The sequence below is a fragment of the Rutilus rutilus genome (genome assembly GCF_951802725.1).
Source record: "Rutilus rutilus genome assembly, chromosome: 13".
Taxonomy (NCBI): domain Eukaryota; kingdom Metazoa; phylum Chordata; class Actinopteri; order Cypriniformes; family Leuciscidae; genus Rutilus; species Rutilus rutilus.
In genome coordinates this window covers 16,751,803-16,778,996 of record NC_140218.1, presented here as the reverse complement: position 1 = coordinate 16,778,996, position 27,194 = coordinate 16,751,803, and the positions used below count along the sequence as shown (strand labels likewise).

The 27,194-nt window shown below is 37.5% G+C and overlaps 1 protein-coding gene across 1 annotated transcript in view; it reads right to left on the bottom strand.

Moving 5' to 3' along the window:
- camta1a (calmodulin binding transcription activator 1a) overlaps positions 1-26,855 on the bottom strand; it is a 439,941-nt gene extending 413,086 nt beyond the window's left edge. Inside the window, 2 exon segments of the mRNA XM_084428326.1 lie at positions 22,826-22,927; positions 26,798-26,855. Of these exon segments, the coding sequence (XP_084284452.1) occupies positions 22,826-22,927; positions 26,798-26,822 (127 nt within the window). The 5' untranslated portion in view covers positions 26,823-26,855.
- Positions 26,856-27,194: the final 339 nt, after the last annotated feature.

The window sequence follows — 27,194 nt, the reverse complement described above, 5'->3', positions numbered from 1 at the left end:
TTATTGACGTTCTAATCAGGCTATACTTTGGTCGGGCAAGTAAAATTCTCTTTCAGGTAGGCCTATTGTATTTATATATAAATATATTAGGGATGTGACTGTGATAAAATTTTCCCACCGGTTAATCGACATGTGACACCGCTGAGGGCTTTTAAATCGCTAACTATAGTATACTATATACTAGTAAAATACAGACGTCCGCACAGACATTGATAATGGTGCGGAGTAGAGCGAGCATTTTCAATGTATTCCTATGGATGTAGGAATTAACTAAAACATTTTATTTATGTTTTTGTGTCCACTGTTCAACCGCAACCGCGTCACACACACATTCCAGAATTGCAATCTTGACATTCATTATAGCCCTAATACAATATAATAATAAAAATAGTCAACCTAACATAAACGAATTACACTGCTCTGTTTAAATAGTCAGTAGTACAATCTGTACCATTCACAGTAAGCAGAGCTCCACTGTGATGTTTCCAAGCACATTTTTGCGCGTGTGAAGAGGATGATTTTTTCCATCGATATTGGAACACGAGTGAAGTACAAAGCCTATAATAAAGAATAGTTTAGCATCCAAATACATCGCAAAAATTGAAACATTTTGATTCTAATGAGAGGGTTACGTGAGACCAACACTTCTTACTTTCGTTTTTATTTTTACATTAAATTTAAAGGATTTGTTGTGGAATATTTTGAGTGTATCATAAAATCAGAATAAGGTAATACAAGTAATATGTTCTGTCTTATAAATATATATATATATATATATATATATATATGTATGTGTGTGTGTGTGTGTGTGTGTATATATATATATATATATATATATATATATATAAATATAGCTGCGAGCAGCGATGGAGGGCCAAAGCCGGTGGCACCGCCATCCCCGGTGCCTTTAGTTACCTAAAGGCACCGGGGATGGCGGTGCCACCGGCTTGGGCCCGCAATCGCTGCTCGCAGCTATATTTAGGGCCCAAGCCCTGAAAGGGCGAAGGCCCTATTGTTTTCGGTAGGATTATTTATTATTATTATTTATTATTTTTCTGTCAACCTTTCGGGCACTTTTGGGGCTCTTATCATGCTCGAAAACTCTTGAAACTTTGCACACAGGTCAGAACCTGCGGCCATCAGGGCCGGGCTGAAGCTGGTACCCGGGCGTGGCAGGGGGGCTCAACAGCGCCCCCTTGAACAGGGTCCGAAAACTTGGTCCATAAATCAAACACGCTTGCATGTAATAATATGAAACTCGGTACACATATAGATCTCATCGGGCCGAACAACTTTCGTACTCTTACTTTTTACGCCAGCCCAACAGGAAGTTGGCTATTTAGCGTTGTTTGGAAATGCATGCTGTGGAATTTAATGTACTCCTCCTAGGGAATTCATCGATTCGCCTCCAAACTCGGTGTGCATGAAGTCAAGACATTGAGGATGCTAAATTGCGGACGGATTTTTGATATCTCGAACGGTTTGGCCGTGGCGATGAAACGAATTTATGGCGAAAAAATGAAACAGGAAGTGTGTTATAACTTCTGCATACATTAACTGATCTTGATGAAACTTCAGCTGTGTGTTCGTTGTAAGAGGCCGATCGCACAGATGTGACTATTGTGAGTCAAAGTTATAGCGCCACCAACAGGCAGCAGGAAGTACATCACTTTCAAAATGCTTTGAAATCAGTGTCTTATTTTTACCCGATTTGCTTCAAACTTTATGTGTATAATGTAGACACACGGCAGATGTAAACCTGTGAAAGGATTATTGATATCTTAGATACTGTTGCCGTGGCAACGCATCAAACTTTAATATTCTTTTTTGATGCTTTTGAGACTCTTAACATACTTGAAATTGCATGAAACTCGACAGACACATCACATTTATTAGCCAGTAGACATGTGCAAAGTTTCAGAAACGGGCGTGCTGGAATGGCTCAGTAGCGCCACCTTTAGTCATAAATGGGGCGGTTAGTTTTATCAACAGCAACAAAACTTGGTATGTGTATTGTTCTCATCAAGACGGACAACTTTCTAATTGACATTAACCATCTCCGACCAACAGGAAGAGAGATATTTTGGTTTGAATGTGGATTTTCTGAAGAATTTTCTCTCCCTCTCTCTGTGTCTGTGTGTGTGTGAGGGGAGGGGGGGATTTGACTATTGCTTTTATATTGTTAATCAAGGTTTCAGGGGCTTTTGGGGTCCTTAACGTGCTCAAAAACTCTTGAAACTTTGCACACAGGTCAGAACCCACGGCCATCAGGGCCGGGCTGAAGCTGGTACCCGGGCGTGGCTGGGGGGCTCAACAGCGCCCCCTTGAACGGGGTTCTAAAACTTGATCCATATTTCAAACACGCTCGCATGAATTAATATGAAACTCGGTACACATATAGATCTCATCGGGCCGAACAACTTTACCCCGGTCAAGTTTTACGCCAGCCCAACAGGAAGTCGGCTATTATGGGTTGTTTGGAAAACGCTTGCTGTGGAATGTGAAATACTCCTCCTAGAAAATTCACCGTGTCCCCTTCAAACTCGGTGTGCATGTAGTTAAGACTTTGAGGATGCTAAATTGCGGACGGATTTTTGATATCTCGAACGGTTTGGCTGTGGCGAGGAATCGAATTTATGGCGAGAAAAGAGAAACACGGAAGTGGAATAACTTCTGCATACATTAACTGATCTTGATGAAACTTCAGCAGTGTGTTCGTGGTAAGAGGCCGATCAGATGGATGTAGCTATTGTGAGTCAAAGTTATAGCGCCATCAACTGGCAGCAGGAAGTGTGTCACTTTCAACATGCTTTTGACAAAAGTGGGGGGGTTACTTTTAACTACAGTTAAAAACAAAATAGTTTGAATATTGTTCTCATCAAGCCGGACAACTTTCTAATTTACATTCAATAGCTCTGGCCATTAGGAAGTCAGATATTTTGGTCTGAATGTGAATTTTTTTGCAAAATCAGCCTCTGAATTTTTAGCCACTCCTCTTAAACTATTTATTTTATTCGTACCAAACTTTTTCAACATGATGAAACTACATTAAATATGCTAAATTGTGAATGGATAATAAATATCTCAAACGGTTTTGCTATGGCGAGGGATTAAAGTAATTTCCAAAAAGGAAACACTAAAAATCTTCTAAAAATGTAATTATATACCATTTATTTCTATATAAAAGTATACAAATATCACAACTAAACCCATTTTATTCTGTTTTTGCAATTCAAGAAGAATGAAAAAGTTAAAAACAGGCTATTTAGTGCTATTTGGTTAAAAAAAAAAGCAAACATAGGGCTATACTGCCCTCTTGTGTCCAAAAGGACATCAAAATAGTATATAAAACTTTTTACCAGGTAGGCCAATATTGTATTTAAATATACATTTATTAGGTATGTGTCTGGGGATATTTTCCCACCGGTTAATCGACGTGTGACACGAGTGGGTGCTTTTAAATCGCTAATATAATAGTGAAAGAAAAATAATGATAATGTTGCACACACAAATCACACACATGTGGAAAAGAATGATGCTTTTAAACAACACTAAACCGCCATTAGGTGTCGCCAGGCATCCATCTTAATAAGCGAGTCATTGATTCATTCGTTCACACGATTCGTTCGAATGAGTCGATCATGATTAAGACAGATGTTTATGGATTGATCATTCAATCTTTGAGTCAACCGATTCGTTAAAAATGCTGAATCGTTCTGTTATGAGAAAACACGTGATGCGTGATGGTTCTGCCGTGATCTTTGTTTAACTATTTTCGCTGCTGAAACAGAACAAAAACAGTCAACATTGCATCTAAAATGTAAGTGACTTAATTGTAACTGTTTATTAACCTGTTGTATGAAATCTAGGGGTGGGAGAAAAAATTGATTCCTAGATGCATCGCGATGCGGACGTGGACGATTCTGAATCGATTCACAAATGTCAAAAAATCGATTCTCTAAAAAAATATTTTTCTAATAACGTAATATTGACGGAAGGCAAAAGGCGGAACTCTAAGCGGACGTGCGTGCAGTCTGTGGCGCGCACATAACAGAGAAGTTTCTTCTGCTCACCAAGGCTGCATTTATTTGATTAAAAATACAAACAAAAACAGTAATATTGTAAAATAGTATTCCAATTTAAAACAGCTGCTTTCTATTTTAATATATTTTAAACTGTTATTTATTCCTGTGATCAAAGCTGAGTTTTCAGCATCATTACTCCAGTCGTCACTGTCACATGATCCTTCAGAAATTATTCTAATATGATGATTGATACTCAAGAAACATTCATTATTATTTTAAATGTCGAAAACAGTTGTGTACAGTCTTTGATGGATAGAAAGTTCAAAAGAACAGCATTTATCTGAAATCTAAAGCTTTTGTAACGTTAAACACTACCGCTCAAAAGTTTTGGGTTAGTAATAATTACAATTTTATTTTTGGGGGAAAGAAATAAAATAAATCAGTACTTTTATTTATGAAGGATGAGTTAAACTGATCATCAGTTACAGTAAAGACATTTATAATGTTAAAAAAATATATATTTGAAATATATGCTGTTCTTTTGAACTTTACATTCATCAAAGCATTTTGAAAAAAAAAAAAAATCTGTACACAACTGTTTTCAACATTGAAAATAATAATGAATATTTATTGAGCATCAATCATCATATTAGTATGATTTCTGAAGGATCATGTGACACTGAAGACTGGAGTAATGATGCTGAAAACTCAACTTTGATCACAGAAATGAATTACTATGTAAAATATTTTAAAATTGAAAACAGCTGTTTTAAATTGGAATAATATTTCACAATATTACTGTTTTTGTTTGTATTTTTAATCAATAAATGCAGCCTTGGTGAGCAGAAGAGACTTCTCCTAAAAACATTAAAAATCTTACTGACCCCAAACTTTTGAACAATAATATATATATATATATATATATATATATATATATATATATATATATATATAAATATAGCTGCGAGCAGCGATGGAGGGCCAAAGCCGGCGGTACCGCCACCCCGGTGCCTTTAGGTAACTAAAGGCACCGGGGTTGCGGTGCCACCGGCTTGGGCCCGTAATCGCTGCTCGCAGCTATATTTATTATTGTTCTTCAAGGGTTCGGGGGCTTTTGGGGCCTTTAACGTGCTCAAAAACTCATGAAACTTTGCACGCAGGTCAGAACCTGCGGCCATTAGGGCCGGGCTGAAGCTGGTACCCGGGCGTGGCAGGGGGGCTCAACAGCGCCCCCTAGAACACAATCTTAAATCTTGGACACATACAAGAACGTATTAGTATGAAACTCGGTACACATATAGATCTCATCGGGCCGAACAACTTTCGCACTCTACGTTATTAGCTCTGCCCAACAGGAAGTCAGCTATTATGGGTTGTTTGAAAAATGCATGCTGTGGAATTTAATGTACTCCTCCTAGGGAATTGATCCGATCCACACCAAACTCGGTCAGCATGAAGTCAAGACATTGAGGATGCTAAATTGCGGACGGATTTTTGATATCTCGAACGGTTTGGCCGTGGCGATGAAACGAAATTATAGCGAGAAAAGATAAACAGGAAGTGTGTTATAACTTCTGCATACATTAACTGATCTTGATGAAACTTCCACAGTGTGTTCGTTGTAAGAGGCCGATCACATGGATGTGACTATTGTGAGTCAAAGTTATAGCGCCACCAACTGGCAGCAGGAAGTGTGTCACTTTCAAAATGCTTTGAAATCACCCTCTTATTTTTACCCGATTTGCTTCAAACTTTATGTGTATAATGTAGACACTTGGCAGATGTAGAACTGTGAAAGGTTTATTGATATCTTAAATACTGTTGCCGTGGCAACGCATCAAACTTTAATATTCTTTCCAGATGCTTTTGAGACTCTAAACATACTTGAAATTGGATGAAACTCGACAGACACATCACATTTATTAGCCGGTAGACATGTGCAAAGTTTCAGAAACGGGCGTGGTGAGGGGCTCAGTAGCGCCACCTTTAGTCAAAAATGGGGGCTTAGTTTTAAGTAGAGTCACAAAAATCGTTATGTATATTGTTCTCATCAAGCCGGACAACTTTCTAATTTATAGTCATAAGCTGTGACCAACAGGAAGTGAGATATTTTGGTTTGAATGTGATTTTTTGTAGAATTCTCTCCCTCTCTCTCTCTGCCTCTGCGTCTCTGTGTGTGTGAGGGGTGGGGGGATTTTTCTTTTGAGTGAGATTTGTTTAAAATTCCTGTTTTTCAAGGTTTCAGGGGCTTTTGGGGCCTTTAACGTGCTCGAAAACTCTTGAAACTTTGCACACAGGTCAGAACCCGCGGCCATCAGGGCCGGGCTGAAGCTGGTACCCGGGCGTGGCAGGGGGGCTCAACAGCGCCCCCTGGAACGGGATCCGAACACTTGTCCATAAATCAAACACACTTGCATGTAATGATATGAAACTCGGTACACATATAGATCACATCGAGCTGAACAACTTTCGTGCTCTAAGTTTTACGCCAGCCCAACAGGAAGTCGGCAATTATGGGTTGTTTGGAGAACGCTTGCTGTGGAATGCGAAGTACTCCTCCTAGAGAATTCATCCAATCCCCACCAAACTCGGTGTGCATGAAGTCAGGACATTGAGGATTCTAAATTGCGGACGGATTTTTGATATCTCGAACGGTTTGGCCGTGGCGAGGAAACGAATTTATGGCGAGAAAAGAGAAACACGAAGTGGTATAACTTCTGCATACATTAACGGATCTTGATGAAACTTCACCAGTGTGTTCGTGGTAAGAGGCCGATCAGATGGATGTAACTATTGTGAGTCAAAGTTATAGCGCCACCAACTGGCAGCAGGAAGTGTGTCACTTTCAAAATGCTTTTGACAAAAGTGGGGGGGTTAGTTTTACCCACAGTTTTAAAAATCAGTACGTACATTGGTCTCATCGAGCCGGACAACTTTCTAATATACAGTTATTAGCTCTGAACAACAGGAAGTCAGATATTTTGGTTTGAATGTGGATTTATTTGCAAATTCAGCCTCTGAATTTTTACCCACTCCTGCTAAGTGGTTTATTTATTCACATCAAACTTTTTCAACATGATGAAAATACATTAAAGATGCTAAATTGTGAACGGATATTAAATATTTCAAACGGTTTTGACATGGCGAGGGATTAAAATAATGTCAAAAAAGGAATCAGAAAACATCTCATATATTCTTAAAATTTAATTATACACCATTTATTTTTATATAAAATTATACAAATATTAGAACTAAACCTATTTTATTCTGTTTTTGCAATTCAAAAAGTATGAAAAAGTTAAAAACAGGCTATTTAGTGCTATTTGTTTCAACAAAAAAGCAAACATAGGGCTATACTGCCCTCTTGTGTCCAAAAGGATATCAAAATAGTATATAAAACGTTTTACTAGGTAGGCCTATTGTATTTAAATATAAATTTATTAGGTATATGACTGTGAGGATATTTTCCCATCGGTTAAGCGACGTGTGACACGAGCGGGTGCTTTTAAATCGCTAATATAAAAGTGAAAGTAAAAAAACGGACGTCCGCACGGACATTGATAATGGTGCACGTTGGAAAGAATGATACTTTTAAACATAACACTAAACCGCCGTTAGGTGTCGCCAGGCGACCATCTTAATGAGCGAGTCATTGATTCATTCGTTCAAACGATTCATTCCAATGACTGAGTCATTCATGATTGAGACAGATGTTTATGGATTGACCATTGAATCTTTGAGTCAAGCGATTCGTTTCAAAATGCTGAATCATTCAGTAATGAGAAAACAAGTTGCTGTGATCTTTGTTTAACTATTTTTGCTGCTGAAACAGAACAAAAACAGTCAATATTGCATCTAAAATGTAAGTGACTTAATTGTAACTGTTTATTAACCTGTTGTATGAAATCAATGTCACAGTTTCAATCGTGATTGTATTCAGGAAATAGTTGCCTACTCGTCAAGTGAGGTTGCTTAACTCTATCATATGTTATAAAATATATAAAAACTCCATATTTGTAATTTTTATAGTCAATATGTTGTTAACTGGGTTGCTTTTTTGTGTGCTGCGCTCATTTGTTTACAATTCTCCTGGAGAAGCAGCATGAGCCTCAGCAGTGCAACCTTGTTACCATTGATCAGTAATACATTTATTATTAACTGCTGATTGCAACTTAAAATGAATGTAATGAAATTAGAATAATCTCTCGTTTTAGTGATTCCCAAGTTATTTTTTTGTTATTGACGTTCTAATCAGGCTATACTTTGGTCGGGCAAGTAAAATTCTCTTTCAGGTAGGCCTATTGAATTTATATATAAATATATTAGGGATGTGACTGTGATAAAATTTTCCCACCGGTTAATCGACATGTAACACCGCTGAGGGCTTTTAAATCGCTAACTATAGTATACTATATACTAGTAAAATACAGACGTCCGCACAGACATTGATAATGGTGCGGAGTAGAGCGAGCATTTTCAATGTATTCCTATGGATGTAGGAATTAACTAAAACATTTTATTTATGTTTTTGTGTCCACTGTTCAACCGCAACCGCGTCACACACACATTCCAGAATTGCAATCTTGACATTCATTATAGCCCTAATACAATATAATAATAAAAATAGTCAACCTAACATAAACGAATTACACTGCTCTGTTTAAATAGTCAGTAGTACAATCTGTACCATTCACAGTAAGCAGAGCTCCACTGTGATGTTTCCAAGAACATTTTTGCGCGTGTGAAGAGGATGATTTTTTCCATCGATATTGGAACACGAGTGAAGTACAAAGCCTATAATAAAGAATAGTTTAGCATCCAAATACATCGCAAAAATTGAAACATTTTGATTCTAATGAGAGGGTTACGTGAGACCAACACTGCTTACTTTCGTTTTTATTTTTACATTAATTTTTAAAGGATTTGTTGTGGAATATTTTGAGTGTATCATAAAATCAGAATAAGGTAAGACAAGTAATATTTTCTGTCTTATATATATATATATATATATATATATATATATATATATAGATATAGATATAGATAGATAGATATTTATATACACACACACACATATATATATATATATATATATATATATATATGTGTGTGTGTGTGTGTGTATGTATATATATATATATATATATATATATAAATATAGCTGCGAGCAGCGATGGAGGGCCAAAGCCGGTGGCACCGCCATCCCCGGTGCCTTTAGGTAACTAAAGGCACCGGGGTTGCGGTGCCACCGGCTTGGGCCCGTAATCGCTGCTCGCAGCTATATTTTAATTTTATAATCAAAAGGATTGAGAGAATAATCAAATTAAATCATAACATTTAACAACATGCCACATAACATAATTAGCACTATCATTATCATATCGGTTATCAGACAATATTAAGATAATTTGGTCGATTTTGTATATTTAAGTGCATGTTTATTTCTGCTATTTTTACACACTAATATTTTAATAACACAAATATTCTCTTTAGCCAATCTCAAAATGAATGCATTTTTCATATTGTATATCATTTTGTGAGACCTAGGCTAAATTCACCTTCAACATTTAAATGTATTTTTTCTAGTGTTTTTTTTTTTTTTTTTTGATAAAAAAAAAATTAGCATTAAATGTATTTATTTAATTATTTTGTTATTAGCCAATACAAATAAATAGGGATGTCTCGAGCCGATGTCAAGAATCATTATCAGGGCCGATTAAGCATTTTTTAACTGTTTGGTATCGGCTTCAATCCCGATCCTTTAGATCAGCGGTCCCCAACCTTTTTTGCGCCACGGACCGGTTTAATATCAGACAATATTTTCACGGACCGGCCTTTAAGGTGTGGCGGATAAATATACAACAAAATAAAATGATACGACCGGCATAAAAACTGGGGTATTTTTTAAATATAATAATAAATGTGAATCCAATGTGCAGGCCTACTCGCAACTTTATTAGCAGCGTCCTCGTAACATCGCGCCTAAAGACAACTGAGAAAGCCTGAACACAAACAAAATGCCCCCCGAAAGAAAAAAATCTCCATGTTTTCGGTGCTGATGCGTTCATGTAACATGTAAGGGTGGCGCTGCCAATAAAGCACCTAAAAGCTGTTACAACGAACCAGCAAAATTAATGATTATGAATATGCAAAATATAGCAGGAGACATTTTAATTGTTTACTAATAAACCAGTTTTTTTTTTTTATGCCAGTGTTGGCTGGAAAGATGAAGTTGACGATGCTGACTCGCGATCTTCGCAGTAGTGAACGCGCCAGAGAGAAATGCACATTTCATACGGATTACATAAGCAGTCTGTTTTCTTTCATTTTGAATTGTTCTGTTTAAAAGTAGACATTTCAAGCTTTCTATATATGTCTCAGGTCTGTGAGGCAAGTAGGCTACCTTATACGCTGAGTTTAGGTTAATTTATGAGACCAGTACCACTTCACACGCCGGCGCCTCCTTGTCGTGATTATCTATTTTCTAATATAGTTACTTCTTATTTATTAAATCCAGACAATTGGTTGATGAAACTTAAAATTAAGATACAATTAATACAAAACGAAATTAAATTCAAAGATAGGCTTTGTGCTTTCTACTTGAGGTCTCAGTTAAAGTTTTAAAGCAGTCTTTTATTGCCGCTCACGTCCGTAACGGAGAACAGTCCCGTCTGTAATATTGTTTTTTTGTTTTTTTAAGTACATTTCTAAAAAAATATGACTTATAGTCCAGTACGACTTAGGCTATAGGCCCTATATGTTTTTTCTTCTTCATGGCACATTTTTTGACTGATGTGACTTATACTCCGGAGCGAATTATAGTCCGGAAAATACGGTAATTATTTATTCTTTCTGTGCGGCCCGGTACCAAATGTCCCACGGACCGGTACCAGTCCGCGGCCCGGGGGTTGGGGACCCCTGCTTTAGATTACGTCAGCTGTCACACAGGTGTCATGCAGTAGGTGGCAGTATGCACCTTCAACTGGGTTTGCAAAACTGCTATTAAAAGGAAAAGATGAAGCTCTAATGGAAATGTATGATGCGTGACAACCAATGAGGTCTGTTCTAGCGCATCACACACACTTTCAAACTTCCGAGTTTAGCATTTTTGATACGCACTTTAGTAACAAATCACTCAAAAGTCATTTATTTACAATTTATTTTGATCTGCCGCCTGAGACGTCGTTGCCATAATGCGTTGTGTCTTGCTTTGGACTTAACTGACACACTGGCATTCTGACACCGCAAGCTTATTTTACATTTACAATACAAGAAGTTTATATCAGCAGTCCCATATTCATAACTGTGACCACGTGGTCTGTTTACAATGTCTACAATTGTAACAGATGTTTACATCTACCATGTCTTCATATAGTATGTGTGTGTGTGTATATATATATATATATATAGGGCTATAAATATAATTACTGGAATAATTTTTATAATTGGAATTACTCCATAGTGATAGATTTACCTTTTTTACATTTGAGCCCCTGAGAAACTCTCTGTATACATTGGATTGATTTGAATAACTTTAATGTACTTGAAGTGTGCACCAAGCACTAGGAAAATACAAGTATCGGATCGGGACTCGGTATCAGCAGATACTCAATATTCAATGACTTAGAGCTGCACGATTAATCATTAAAAGATCGCTATCTTGATTCAAACACCCACGCAATCCCATTCCTAAATGACAATGATTCACCTATGTCTATTAAACATTTGACAAAATCACACCAGAACATTCAAATCTGTGTTCACACTGCCGCTGACCCAGAGAGAGCAGTTATCACATGTAGAAATGAAACAGCACAGTATTGTTGTTTCTGTGTTGCAAATATTACAATTATCACAGAAGTACTGCGATAAAAGTTTATAGTTCAGATATAAACACTGATGTCTACGGCAGCGATCATAATAGTGCAAAACACCTTTTGAAAATAACTTGAAAATAACTTCAAATAACGATTGTATCGATTACATTGTCAATGGTGGCGACACGTAACTGTTAAAAAAATGATTTGTCATTTAATCATTCAGTCAAGAGATTTGTTCAAAAAGGCTGATTCATTCAGTAATGAAACAAGTGAAGAATTTGAGTGAGTCATTGAATCATTCATTCAAACCGATTTAAAAAAAATTATTCATTCAAAATATTTAAACATTTTAAATAGACTGTAGCAATTAACATTTTGTCAGAACCGCTAGAAAATTACATATTATAGGCTACTTATTTAGTTTAGTTGTCTTTTCAGAATCGTGGGAGAATCGTGTCTTGGTTTGAAACAAAAAAATCATGCAGCTCGACAATGTCTTTGATCAGGGGCACAAAAAACTTGATTGGGACATCCCTACAAATGAATATTATCGCCTTATCCATATCAAAAAAAAATTCCAATTAAATTTTAACACCAGTGCATCCAGCATACCGCAGCATATTTTTATCAAATTTTGTTTTAATTTAATTGAATCACAGCCTTTTGCGTGATAAAATTGTACTATGCCATATCATGATTGAATGTGATTAATGTGCAGCCCAAATTCATTTTCATTAATTTCATTTCTCTGTGAAATTCTGTTTCAACTATTTTTTTGTCTGTGTTTTGTGCAGAAATCACTAGGGATGCACCGAATATTCGGCCGAAAATGGCCCAAAAGTGCATTTTCGGTTTTCGGCCGAAAGACTTTTATCACCGAAACAATACGGCCGAAATGTTGTGATGATGCAAACAGCAGATACCGCGACCTGCACGTGCTTGTCTGAAGCAACATATCTGCGGTGTGGACGTATTTCAATATATCTGAGAGTGACCCATGGACAGCGATTTTCAAAACACAGACATGTCAAGTCAAGTCAAGTATATTTGTATAGCGCTTTTCACAATACAGATTGTATCAAAGCAGCTTCACAGTATTAAATAAAAATAATACAACAAGGTTTGTTTCTAGTGGAATTTATTGATAAAATCAAATTAGATATCCCCAGAATATCCCCAACTGAGCAAGCCAAAGGCAACAGTGGCAAGGAACCGAAAAACTCCATCAAGTGACCTAATAGTGTCCTAAAACTCCATCAGGTGACCCAATGGAGAAAAAAAAACCTTGGGAGAACCCAGGCTCAGTCGGGGGCCAGTTCTCCTCTGGCGTTTATTAACTAGAGGCCGGATTGTAATTTGACATCCCAAGACATCCCAAGTCTTGCGAAAGTTCAGGGAGTCTTCCGCGTATTGATAGCGGCTCCCTGATGCCCGCAAATTAGTTTAAATCTCCCGGAATCGCGAGCGAGCATGAGCGCGCATACGTAGCGCGCGCGCGACAGAGAGAGCGAGCGAGAGACCTTGCGTGGGTGTGCAGAGCAGCCGTCATTTCTCAGAGGTGTGTGTGTTTACCTTAGCTGTTTATGGTTTTTGCAACTCACGTCCATGAGCATATAGCTGCAGATATTATTAAGGGCTATGGCAGTATTGACCTAAATGCACTATGTTTTTATGAGAGAACATTTCATTTTCAAACCTTTCTGCAGGCCAGTAGGCTTTTACATTATTATTTAATGTACACATGAGTGGGGTCAAGTTAAACATTTAATTTTATACTTTGCAATGTGCTAAATAAATATTTGCATAAAATTTGTATTGATTTATTCTTTGAAACTTTAATATTAATTTATGCAATTGCAATGCATTGGTTTTAGTAAAGTTAGTACACAGTCATAGCCATAAATGCAATGGTACTAATAATTGGCATCATTTCTTTCGGTGTTTCGGTTTTCGGTTTTCGGCCTTGGTTTCCTCTTTTTCGGTTTTCGGTTTCGGCCAAGAATTTTCATTTCGGTGCATCCCTAGAAATGACAGTGCCCGAAGTCACCAAATTCTGAGAAAAGTTTCATTTTTGGGTGAACTATTCCTTTTTCGTCCACTTGTGGGTTTTGGGAAAATCGTGCACCATCTTCTTTGTTACTGAATATTGTGAAGCAATGTAAAGGCCAATGTGAACAAATAATGATAGCCCTGTGGGGCAACATATTTAGATGGAGCTTCTAAGCATCATGGAATAAGAAAAGACAAGCATACAAGACTTACACACAAGTAAAAGTGACAGTTAGGGTAAGTGTACCCATTAAGCCCATGTACCCTTTAAGCCCACTTTCAACTCTGAAGTCAAATAAAAAAAAGAGAAAATAATATTTTATGCTGCTTATTATTTTAACCAATCCAGTGATTTGTTACTTCACTGACATTTTTTATTGCATACCAATCACATTTGGCAATGTTGAGTTAGCCCCACCCATGTGCATGCTGTCTCAGGAGACCTCACACAAAGTCACCTCAAAACTTTGGTGTTTCGGGACCCTTCAGAAATCAACACATTTCTGCAATTTTCAGCCATTTCTTTGGAAATTACATTGATATTATATAAAATAAGAGATAAATGTATTGTTTTTTGTGTTTGAACAAATAGTACTTCATCATTTTATATCATTTTCTTTTAAATTGAAAGATGAGTTTTATTAGCTTGCGTTCAAAGCTAATCTCTAGGTCAAACCATTAGCCTTACAGAAAGATAGACTGCCAAAGAATTAAGCATGTGAACTGCAAACAATAAATGTTTTGTGATTCATTTTACATTAATTTACTAATAAATACATCATAAATTGTTTTGTAGAGAAGATTTCTTTTATAAATTAACTTTTTTTTAAAGATGGGCTTAAATGGTACAGTGCCACAAAACGCATGCAAACTAGAGCCAACACAAGCTAACCTTGAATGAAAAAAACTTAACATTTCTCAATGTGGGCACAATGAAAATTACTATGATACTTAGTCCACAGTATATTTAAGCTCCATGCATGTATTTGTAAACATATCTTACATTTTTAAAGGAAAACATTGTCTTTTTTCACCATTACTCACTGTGGAGCCATTTAAGCCCAGCTGATGTGTTTCAATGAGGAATCCCTCTAATTGCAAACTGATTCATTTTCTGAAAGTGTTTAATGATAACGTGTCTTTGTGTGCTTTTACCTTACTAACCTTTTACCCTTACCTTACTTACACACAAATTACACACATTCATTTAAATGAGATAGAGCCCGGTTTGTCCTAAATCCTTTATGTATAACTGGGCATAATTCGGGAGCCAAGCTGAGTTAAGGCTTGATATTCCGGGCATGGAGAGCTCCCAGAGGGACCCTATATTCCCCACAGTCCTCGGAGTCAAGCCGACCTAAGGCTGCATACTCCCGGTGTGGGGGGCCCACTAGGAGACCCTCTGAGTCTGGAGCCCCAACTCAGCTTCCTTCCCGAGATACACCCAGTTTAACTTCCACCTTTGACCAGGCATAACTCGGGAGCCAAGCTGGCTTAAGGCTCCAGACTCCCTGTGTGGGGTGCCCACTAGGAGGCCCCCCTAAGCCCAGAGTATGGAGCCCTAACTCAGCTTGGCTCCTGAGATACACCCGGTCAAACTTCCAGCTTGACTCCAGCTACAACTCCAGTCAAGCCGACTTAAAGCTCCAGACCACCGGCCACTAACACCAACCCATCCCACCCAGGGCTCTAATCAAACATTAGCAAAATGATTTTTTTTTTAATACTTCCCTGTCACTAAATAAATATATTGATGTTTTACTTCTTTAAAATCATTAATTTTTTTATATTTTGTGAATCAGTGATGATGTGGGCTTATTTGGAACACATGCGGGCTTAAATGGTGCCAAAAGTCCCAATTAAGCCCATGCCAGACTTCTGACTTTATTCCTAAATTATCTTAATTTTATAGTCTAAAATTTACATCAACTAATTAATACAATTTCAAATGAGAGATTAATCTTGCATTTTAACAAATAATTTTTCTTATAAACTATGTCAATATCTATGAAAAAAACCTAGACTTAGATTTTGGTGGGCTTAATGGGTACACTTACCCTATGTGTTTGTACATGCACAAGGGCCACAAGCAAATAATAGACAGCTGTAAGAAAAGCCATGAAGAATTACCGCAGATGTACAATGAATTAATGTGGATTAGCGCTGCACAATTAATCGTTAAAATATTGCGATCTCAATTCAAACACCCACGTGATCTTTTTTCTAAATGACAATGATTAGCCTTTGTCTATTAAAAGGTTAGTTCACCCAAAAATGAAAATTCTGTCATTAATTTCTCACCCTCAAGTCATTCCAAACCCATACGACTTTTGTTCATCTTCGGAACACAAAAAAAGATTTATTTGATGAAATCTGAGAGATTTCTGTCCATCCGTTGAGAGCTACGCAACTACCACTTTGATGCTTCAAACCGCTCATAAAGAGATCGTAAAACTAATCCATGAGCGCCGTGTAAACTCAGATAAGTTGGCAAAACTTCAATAATCAGTTGCCTCAATTTTTAAGTTAAGAAATTCAAAGTTTAAGTAAGCAGTACTCATACATTTTACTTGTTCTGGACTTGAAATGTTTGAGTACACTAATTTAAACTTAAAATTTTCATGTAACTTCAATGTGAACATTTTTATTAGTATAAACTTATACTAACTAGATAACAATAACAAGCTAGTTCATTAAATGCTACCTTTCTAATTTGCTAACAAGCAATAGAATGTTATAGAACTTGATGTATGAGTGCAGCAATATAAAGCTTTTAACATATTTGCTCTCAAATCAAGCCTCATGTGCCACTTGTCACCATGATGGTAACTATCCTAAAACCAACATTAACAGAAATTCTTCTAAATTAGCATAACAAAACATTAATCACTTCTAAATCTCCCACTTAACATTAATCTTGCACACAAAATACGTTATATTACATTTAATTTGAGCATTTACTCTCCCTTTCGTGTGCCATGGGCAAAGCATGCTGGGAAATAGAAATCCCAGCCGTTCAGTTAGACTCAAGTTCATCTAAATTAAATGTTTTTTTTTTTGTTTTTTTTTTTGTTCAGTTTACTTAAAATATACCAGTTCTGTGAACTTGAAAGAAAAAGAAAGTGCTAAATACTCATAAAAGTTGAACTAATTAACTGAGCATGTATTTCTAGCTGGTAAAATGCCGTAAATACATGACATCCGATCAAATTACCTCATCTTTTTTGGTCAAAACTTTTTGCATTCACACAATATTGTGTATATGATAGAGTGCAGATTATGTTGTCTTGGCAAATCGTGCTATACTGCCGTTCTCGACCATGTACCTTTGTAAAAGTGGGACTTTGGTGGGATTTCATAGTTACAGTTAGCTTTGCTACATTAAATCCATGGTGAATGTTGGTGATTTGTGGATTAAAAAGCCTTCTGTAACTTGTTTGTTCATGGCACAATGTTTCTCCTGGTTTCCTGCACCGGCAGGAAAAAAGGTTGCAAAATGCACCCTTTTGGTCACAGTCTGGAGCCCTGATGAACCTCATTGGTTCTTGCACGTCAAGCAAACATGCTTGAGCTTTCGTTTACCACAACTGATGTGTGAGTTGATGAATGTTTATATGTGAATAAAAGCCTAAATTTTATTTATTTATCAATCTGTTCATCATATAAAGCGATCGTATCTCATCAGAAATGTTTTACTAAACCGCTGTAGCGATCAAAATAGAGGCAATCACCTTTCTTTTGAGGCTAACTTCAATCAATGAGAATGTCAATTACATTGTTACACCAGTAGGTGGTGACAAGTGACTATTAAAAAATGTATTTGCCATTGAATCATTCATTCAAAAGATTAGTTAAAAAAACGCTGATTCATCCAGTAATGAAACAAGTGAAGTGTTTATAAGGGAGTCATTGAATCGTTTTTTAAAATAATGTATTCAAATTAATTAAACATTTTCAAATAGACTGCAGCAATTAATATTTTGTCAGAACCCTATACTAAATTACATGTTATTTTCTTTAGTTGTCTGTTCAGAATTGTGGGAAAATCATGATTGATCTCTATTTGAAACCAAAAAAAACATGATTTTCAATTTATCCAGAATCGTCCAGCTCTAATTTGGATAACAACAGCAGGGCTCGACATTAACGCTTGTCCGGGACAAGTGAAAGAGAATTTTACTTGCCCAACCGGACAAGTAGCAATAACAAAACAAAAAAAAACTAGGGAATCACTAAAACGAGAGAATGATTCTGATTTTATTAAATTTATTGTAAGCTGCGATCGATAGTGGATAAATGTATTACTGACGGTAACAATGTTGCGCTGTTGAGGCTCGCGCAGCCTCTCGAGGAGAAATCTAAACAAATGCTAAACAACATACTACCTATAAAAATTTAAAATGTGGAGTTTTAATATTTTTAACATAGCCTATGATACAGACAGTTAAGCAACCTCACACGACGAATGCTGTTTTCCTGAATACCATCACAATTAAAAATGTGATATTGATTTCCTACAACAGTTCAATAAACAGTTCAAATATAGTCACTTACATTTTAGATGCAATATAGACTGTTTTTGTTCTGTTTCAGCAGCAATAATAGTTCCAATCAAAGATCACAGCAGAACCATAGCGCATCTCACAGCAACTCACAGCAACACCCAACCGTGTTTGCATTACTGAATGATTCAGCATTTTGTACGAATCGTTTGAGTCAAAGATTCAATGTTCCATTCATAAACACCTGTCTCATTCTTGAATGAATCAGTCGTTTGAACGAATCGTTTGAATGAATGAATCAATGACTCGCGCATTAAGACGGTCGCCTGTCGCCACCTACTGGCGGTTTAGTGTTATATTTAAAAGTATCATTCTTTCCAACGTTTCTTATTCGTATATTTAAAACAATCTCATAACATTATTTAATGCAATTGTAATTTTTCAGTGTAAATTACTTAATTTGATCAGCACTACCTAGGGTAACAGCCCTATAGTGTCTTATTATTCTAAATAATTTAATTTATTGATCAAATTTAGGAATTTAAAATGAAAGATGAAGCATAGCCTACATTTAATAAGATTAGGCGGGGGGGGGGATGCCCTTTAAAGGTGCATACATTACAATATGCAGATTTAAATATATCAACGCTGATTGAACACGGATGAGAATATTGCTTCAGAATCAATTATATTTACAACACACACACACACAAAAAATCCGGACAAGCAACTTTTTTACTCGGACAAGTAAATGGACAAGCACATGAAAAGGCTTAATGTCGAGCCCTGCACATATTCACATACTTCTCATTTCCTCCATTTACATATGACTGATATTCCACTCACTAACTCTCTGGTGAATTAGCTTATCTAATCTAAGAGATAGAATCGCCACTTGAAATCATAAAACATCTCTGACACCACCACATCAATAAATCCATTACTCAAAATAAACTATACATTTTCTTAAACGGATGTCAAACTAAGAACAAATGATTACCTGGAACAAGTCTCAACACTAAGTCACAATTAGCACCTGACTGAGAGCACTTCCACATTATAAGAAGCTAGACCTTGCTATTATCTTGAAAGGAAATAAAGAAGCATGGATTGAAGCATAATAGCAAAAGCCCTCTGAACCAGCATAATGTTGACTAAATCATATGCTACCATTCAGTGGCAATCAGTTACAATTAAGCGAGATATTTGTGAGAAGTAAGAAAATTATTCTTGGCACGACTGACTGTGAGTGACTGAACATCTCTTGAGGGCATAATAAAGAGAACCACATCTTAAACCTTTAAGACCTGGCGTCCATTACTATGAATGTGACACTGCTTTAGATCTTGTGGATGAAAGGTTGTATGTTTAACAGCCAATCAAATAGCAATATAGCATTTTAGGCAAAGTGCAAAAGTAATGTAGCTTTAAAAAATGCAATATTAACAGGCTTCTCATAACAGTTTGAAAGATTTCTTGTAATATTAAACTGATTTGTATGGCATAAAATCAACTGTAGCATTACAACTTTGCCAATTAAATATTCATTTTTTGTCAGGCTCATACCATTTTATATATATTTTTTTTTGTTTCTAGCCAATATTTCGAGTTTAAATAATCTAGTTCACAGTCCACAGTTTGCTGCATACAACGCTTTGTGGTCTTTTATTTTGTTATTGTGAATAGACAGTTAATCAGTGCCATCTCTTTAAATCTAGATTACATAATTTATTTTCCATGCTTTGCTCTTTGAAAAATCAATGCTTGATTAATTGCAAAAACCTGGACTTTGCTGAGCAAAAGGATGATTGTGTCTAAATTAAGGAGCACAAACAGCATAATTTCAGCATCTCTCTTCCACCTGATTATGTTCTTGTTCAACTTTATGATGTATTAGATAGCAGTAATATTGCCTGTAAAAGGATAGACAACAAAGTGAGCTCATATAACAAGCATAACATGTTATACGGAATACATTAATAATGTGAACCAGGCAAATGTATGGACAAACTGTCTGCCTTCACTGCCTTCGAATGCTGCTAGTATATAGCCATAGGAAATACTGAGACACTTTCTATTTTTCATTATTTGCCCTGAATCCTCAGACTAGACATGCTACACAGCAGTGTTCAGCTGTGTCTGCCCATATTGCTGTTTGTCAGGCTGGCTATAGCCACTGTGACAAATCACCAGCAGGCAGCCTTGTTAAAACACTGATGTGGTTTAATGGGTGATGTCCGAGACTTGGGTACATCTGATGAGCTCTCAGCAGACATTAGTGACCAGCCGTATCCACTAGTGCGTTCACAATTCTGGCTGTAGTTTGCCAGTAATACATATATTTTTCACATAGAGAAACTTGTTTCTAAACTGAATCTAGACTATGCAGCCTTTTTGGTTCTACGTTGACTAAATCATTACGAACATCTTATCTAAAAGTATGAGTATGAGACTGGCCTAAACCCACAAAGCCCAAAACAGTGACTTAATTCAGCTACCAAAGCGCCTGCAACAAACTGAAGAGAAAAACGAGCCTTCTTATGTATTTTCAGCCTCAGCCAAGCTCACCCATCCATGAAAATCCCATCTCAGGGAAAGAGGAGGTGAGGACCTGCGAGCACACATGCACACACACATTTACTCGCACACAGCAGACAGTAAAGGACACGCCGCCAGATCCTCGCTAAAGCCCTTTATCCTTATCATAACTACTCCCACAATTACTCACATGATTACTCACATAGGCCTACCTGTTTCCACCAAGCCATGCTGCATTTTTACTGTCCTGGTGATACGAAAACCTCTAGGCACCCAACATTAACTGGGCCGCTAGACAGCCACAGACAATGGTTAAAGGGTTAGTTCACCAAAAAATGAAAATTCTGTCAGTAATTACTCACCCTCATGTTGTTCCAACCCCGTGAGACTTTCGTTCATCTTCGGAACACAAATTAAGATATTTTTTATTAAATCTGAGAGCTGGATCACTCCTCCATAGGGCTTCTATGGGATTGAAACTTGCCAGCCAGAAAGTAAGAAAAGACGACGTTTAAAATAGTCCAAGTGACTACAGTGCGCTCAACCATAAGTTTATCAAGCGAAAAGAATACTTTTTGTGCGCAACAAAACAGTGTAACAGCGGAGCGCTTCTGTGTTGTACGTCAGAATGTAGGCTCACTATTGGCCGACGCTGGTCATGTGTGTGATGCGTGTGACGTACAACACAGAAGCGCTGCGCTGTTATACTACATGAACTCATGTCAGAGGCCCACACAGAAGAAAATTAATTGTGAATAAAGTCGTTATTTTTGGGTTTTTTTGCGCACAAAAAGTATTCTCGTCGCTTGATAAACTTATGGTTGAGCCACTGTAGTCACCTGGACAATTTTAAACATTGTCTTTTCTAACTTTATGGGCCAGCAAGTTTCAATCCCATAGAAGCCTATGTAGGAGTGATCCAGCTCTCAGATTTAATCAAAAATGTGTTCCGAAGATGAACGAAAGTCTTACGGGGTTGGAACAACATGAGGGTGAGTAATTACTGACAGAATTTTAATTTTTGGGTGAACTAACCCTTTAAATCATGCTGGTGTATGAGAGCGTGAGACTTGATACTTAACGCACAGACAGATACAAAAGGAGGCATGCTCACATACTACACAAACCATCTGAAATAATATCAACATGACTGGCTGCAAACAGCCACTTCTGCAGTTTACTTTACATCTCTTAAAATCTTTGAGCTTTGAATTGGCAAGGACTTAGCCAACTCCATGGCGTAATAAGCAGACAGCATAACAAGAAGATGAGGCTGATTTAACTCCACTTACAAATTTACAGAAAAAATGAACGGGCTTAATTACACAGATCAACTAAGACTTCAGAGGTGCCAGGAGAAAAAAATATACTGCCTATTAAACATGAGAACAGTGCCACTTCTAGGGTAATCAGAGCTCTACAACACATCAAGCCATATTAACATACACATGATCTGAACACAACAAATGCTTTATGCAAAAAGTCCGACATAAAATATGCATGTTTTATACTCTAAGGGGAAAAGCGTCTAGTAGCGTTGACAAATTATTTCAACAGATAGAAGAGCTCAGTCACGCTGTGCTATTGGGACCTCTGGATGGATGTTTTTCAAAGGTCGACGCTAGCATTTGGAGCACGAGATGTGCAAGGTCTTACCCACCCACTGACACTTTCAGTTACTAACAACACATCTGATATCGACAACATACCCCCATCAAAGCATTGACTCGTCAATCATCACATAAAGCCCCAACAGGAAATCCCAAAGGAGGAGAGGACGACAGATGAAATCAAGAGGTAAATAAATGAATCGATGGATGAATAATAGATTAGGCAGCAAGTGGCCCCTTCGAGCAATGCCACGAATGCAATATTAATAAGCAGCTCTTACTGTTCGTCTCTGTGTCATCACTGACACTCTTAGGAGGAGCATGGGCCGAATAACACACAGCTGATCTGTACATTCGATCCGGATTACGGATTTTCTTCAGTCCTTCAGGAAGCAAAGAGAGAGAGTGGAGAAAGCAAAAAAGAATTCTGGGAAAAGTACACATTCCCGGATGTACAATGGCTCACAACTTTGTTTTAGTGTTTATTTCCCCCATGCACATAGCAGGAACTTATAAGAATGTTTCCCGGGGTCAGCAGTGTCATGTCTGCCGAACCCCGGTCTCCCTCCCATCAGCAAGCCCATGCATCCCAAATGTGTCCATCTCCATGCTGAAGAACACCTCTCCCGAACAATATGCACCGTTCGGCCTCAGAGTTCAGCATGCCTATTTGCTTCTCCCCTTTTTTTTATCAAGCTCATTCAGGGGTGCATTTAAAGGGATTACTTTGGCCTAAGGGTGCTGCCTTGTGGGGAGAAAATGCAGTTTCATTTGCAGGCAGGGGTATGGACGAGGAATGTAAAAGCAACCCGGTTCCCTTGTAACTTGAGACCGCATGCACATTTTCATTAACTATAACAAAGTATTATAGATGGCTCCAGCTGTTAATGGCTATAAGGTTTTACGCTGCCAAGGGAGAAAACATTCTAGACCACTGCATATAGTAACTCCGATGCTAATTGATTTGTTCAAAAACTCATGACATGTTGTGTGTGTCTGCCTGTGTTTCTTGTACTTTTTCACTTTGCTCGTCAGTCTTACTGATAAATCTGTAGGTGTTGAAATAAACAGTCAAGAAATAGCCCTTAACAGGTAGCAATGAGGGCAGCAATCACACTCATTGTGGTCCCAGGGCTGTTTGGTGAGGCTCGATTTTAGTAAGCTACACCAATCGATGAAGTTAATGTGTGTTTCTGCGTGAGGCAGGTAGAGAAGGATCGAGACAAGCCGAAAGGATCTGTCACGATTCCCCAGGAAGAAGTGCCACCTCCATCTATCCCTGCCATTCACTAATTCAATTAAAAAGCATATTCTCAAACTAAGAACTGTGGGGGAGAGGACTATGCAGAGATCTTTAAAAGTTCATTTTCTACATAATGGCTCAATATATCATAAATCCTGCTTTGTAAGCTTATATCCTCCCTGCTTCTACTAATAGTCAGTTGTTGTAATAAACAGCACCTTATAACAGCCTTTCTGCCATTCTCTGGAGGAACCACCAAATTCAAATTGATCTGTATAGAAATATGGAGCATAGTTGAAATTTTTGTTTAAAGTAATTGTTCACCCAAAAATTTAAATCACTTATGTCATCATTTACTCACCCCCATGTCCTCAATATCTGTTTTAAATATCTTTTTTTTTTGTGTGTGTGTGTGTGTGTGTGTGTGTGTGTGTGTGTGTGTGTGTGTGTGTGTGTGTGTGTGTGTGTGTGTGTGTGTGTGTGTGTGTGTGTGTGTGTTCCACAGAGGAAAGAAAGTCTGATTTGGAAAATGATGAGGGTGAGTAAATGAGTAAATCATTTTTTGGGTGAACTGTCCCTTTAACTGTGCAGTTCTCCAGCACATCTCAATCCACGGTCGCCACCTTCCATAGGTACAGTCCCAGTTCCTGGCATTGTAAAAAGTGAGCTGGGTCATATCAGGAGACAGAAGAACTCTATGGGGTGCGTGAGACATTAACCATGTTTTCATAGCAGCCTCCAGCTAAGAACAGCCTGTCCTTATGTGCAAAAAACCCTGCCAAATAATAAGGCCCTGGAGAACCATGCTCTATGCAAACATTTTAAATGCTTCAAGGACAAAAGGTTAAAATACAGGCAAAATCAGCGCTAAAACGTATAATGGAAAACTCCCCTAGCATACATGCTGGAAGTGTGTAAGCCTAGAGTTTAAATATAACGCACTATATGGGACTACTGAATTTAGTAGTAGCTATACAGTGCAGTGCACTCTACATTAATATGGAGGTGTGGAACACTAGCTCCTCCCCCATACATTGACCTGACAAGCATGACAAAAATAACCGAGCCTGTTCTGCAATGGGAGTCACAAGTCAGGGTTTCTAAAAAGCTCTTGGTTACTGAGATGCATTGGCAGGAAGCAGGCCAGTCTGAGACACGTTTCAAGGCTGCTTGTGTTTGTCTGAATCTGAAATGCACACACAGACATGCAGAGATTGACTATTAACATGCACACACCCACAATTACACACCCACAAAGAGAGAGCTAGTTTAGGTAGTTAGCCTCAGTGCTGTTTTGAAAACAAACAGAGATGTATATTTATGGTAATGCTTGTATTCTTAGCTGACACAGTGTTAAAAATATAAAAGTGAACATTTGGGAAGCTCAATACCACCTCCTTGTGGATTGCTATATATTCAGAATCAGAACCCTGGATTTGTCTGGAGTCATTAATGCCACTTTTATTAGGATAATTTATTAATTTATCAATATGCATAATTTACTACACAGAAGTGAGATTTTATAAACAAACTTATCTTTCACTTTCTACTAGGCTTTTTAGCATCATGATAAGGAAAATATCATTATCACAGCATCATTTATAAACTCATATTGCTTTCTTTAAAGGTTTTTTTATAGGCTAGTTTGCTATCAAAAACCATGATAGAATGACTGTATATTCGCTTTAGCCAATCGAATATTTGTAAGAAATGATATCATGATTCCTTAAAATAACTTATTTTAACTCAATGTCGCCACCTTGTGGCTAATAAAAATATTATTTACTTTGATCTGACACTGAAGGTGAATTCCAATAAAAAATCCTTGCAACTAATGACGACTTCCCAAAACCTCGTTGTTCATACGTTTTATATACAGTGAAATCTGATATATGAGAGTGTTGACAGCTTGACAAAGCTGTTTAAAGTGTAGGCTAATTATTGTCATATAGCCATAATAATAGCCTATTAAACAATTCCGTTGCTACTTCTGACATAAATAATTAGTCATTTAAAAAAAAAACGAATTTGTATTTCAGCCAAATGTAGCAGCGACATATTGTGGACATAAGTTACATTATATTCAACTGTACTAGAGTGTCTCAGAGTAAAAGCAACTCTTGTTGTCTCGTACATTCTAGAGACAAATCTGAGAAGTATCCAAAACAGTGTTAAAGAGAAATGGTTATGTATAATCTTCAATGACACATCATCTTCCTTCGTGGCAAAAGAATAAAAATGAATTTTGCGTTATTGTCGACACATTCCATTGGTTCTATAAAGGTCTGGAAATATCAGACTCTCAGGTTATACAATAATCTAGTTCAGAGATTTAAATTGCTGTTTATGTGTATATGACGTAAAGGGGGCAAACTGGTATGGAAGAATGTGTCCTTGAAGCAAATTTCAAAGTGAAATTGCTTTGACCACACATCACAAAACCGCTAAAAAGAAGGTCAGTTGGAGTCTATGTACGCGTGAAAGTGACTGAGAGAAAAAAAATCTAGTATTAAACTAGCTTACCAGTAGTGTTTTATACGACTCCAGGATATAAGGTAGTTTTAAGTCAAACTACGGTCTCCAGAACTCTATACCCGCAAACTCTGAAACAATTTACGCAACTGAAGAAGCTTGATAAATCGAAAAAAGAAGTTAGAAATCGACAGCCGTGTCGGCTCACAAGTTTTGCTTTGAGCGCGACCGTTAAGGCTGAAGGAAACGGAACGCGAGACGGATTTTTGAATTTTCAGAGGCTCTCGCGCTTTTGCTCCGGATTGTTTTTAAATATATGTGATGCACACTGCTGGCTAGCTACCGATGCTGGCTAGGGTGATGTGATGTGATGTCTCCGTGCTGGAATAACGAGTGTGTGAGGATAAACACAGAGGCTTTAAAATCCCAAAAGCTCCTCGCTTCTCAACTGACGGCTCTTCCTCGCCTGCCTCAATTTTTTTTCCCTCGCACACTCTTGTCGTACAAGTAAAAAATATCCCCGATGTTTCTGACTTACCTTCCGGCTTGTTTTCGGCAGCCATTTCCCCTCCGCGCGCCACATCCTCCTCCTCTTCACGAGCGTTGGGTACCACGCGCGTTCACGCAGAGGACAGCAGCACGAGAAGGGACTGGAGAGGCAGAGGCAAGTCCAACCAGAGCGCACTCACCATTGGCTGTCGAACTATGACTGACCATGTTGTTCTAAAATGGCTTGCGAGAGCAAAGCAAATATCCTCCCCTTCAAAATGTCTCTGAGAACCATTGGGTAAAGCGTCGTGTGTAGATACACCTTAAAAAGAACCGTACCAATCCAAAGTGAGCGCTCGTGAGACGTTCGCGTGCAAATGAAAAGGCGATGCAAATGTTTCAACTTGCTCAATTCAAAAGCAGAAAACGTATTTCATTAGTAAGCG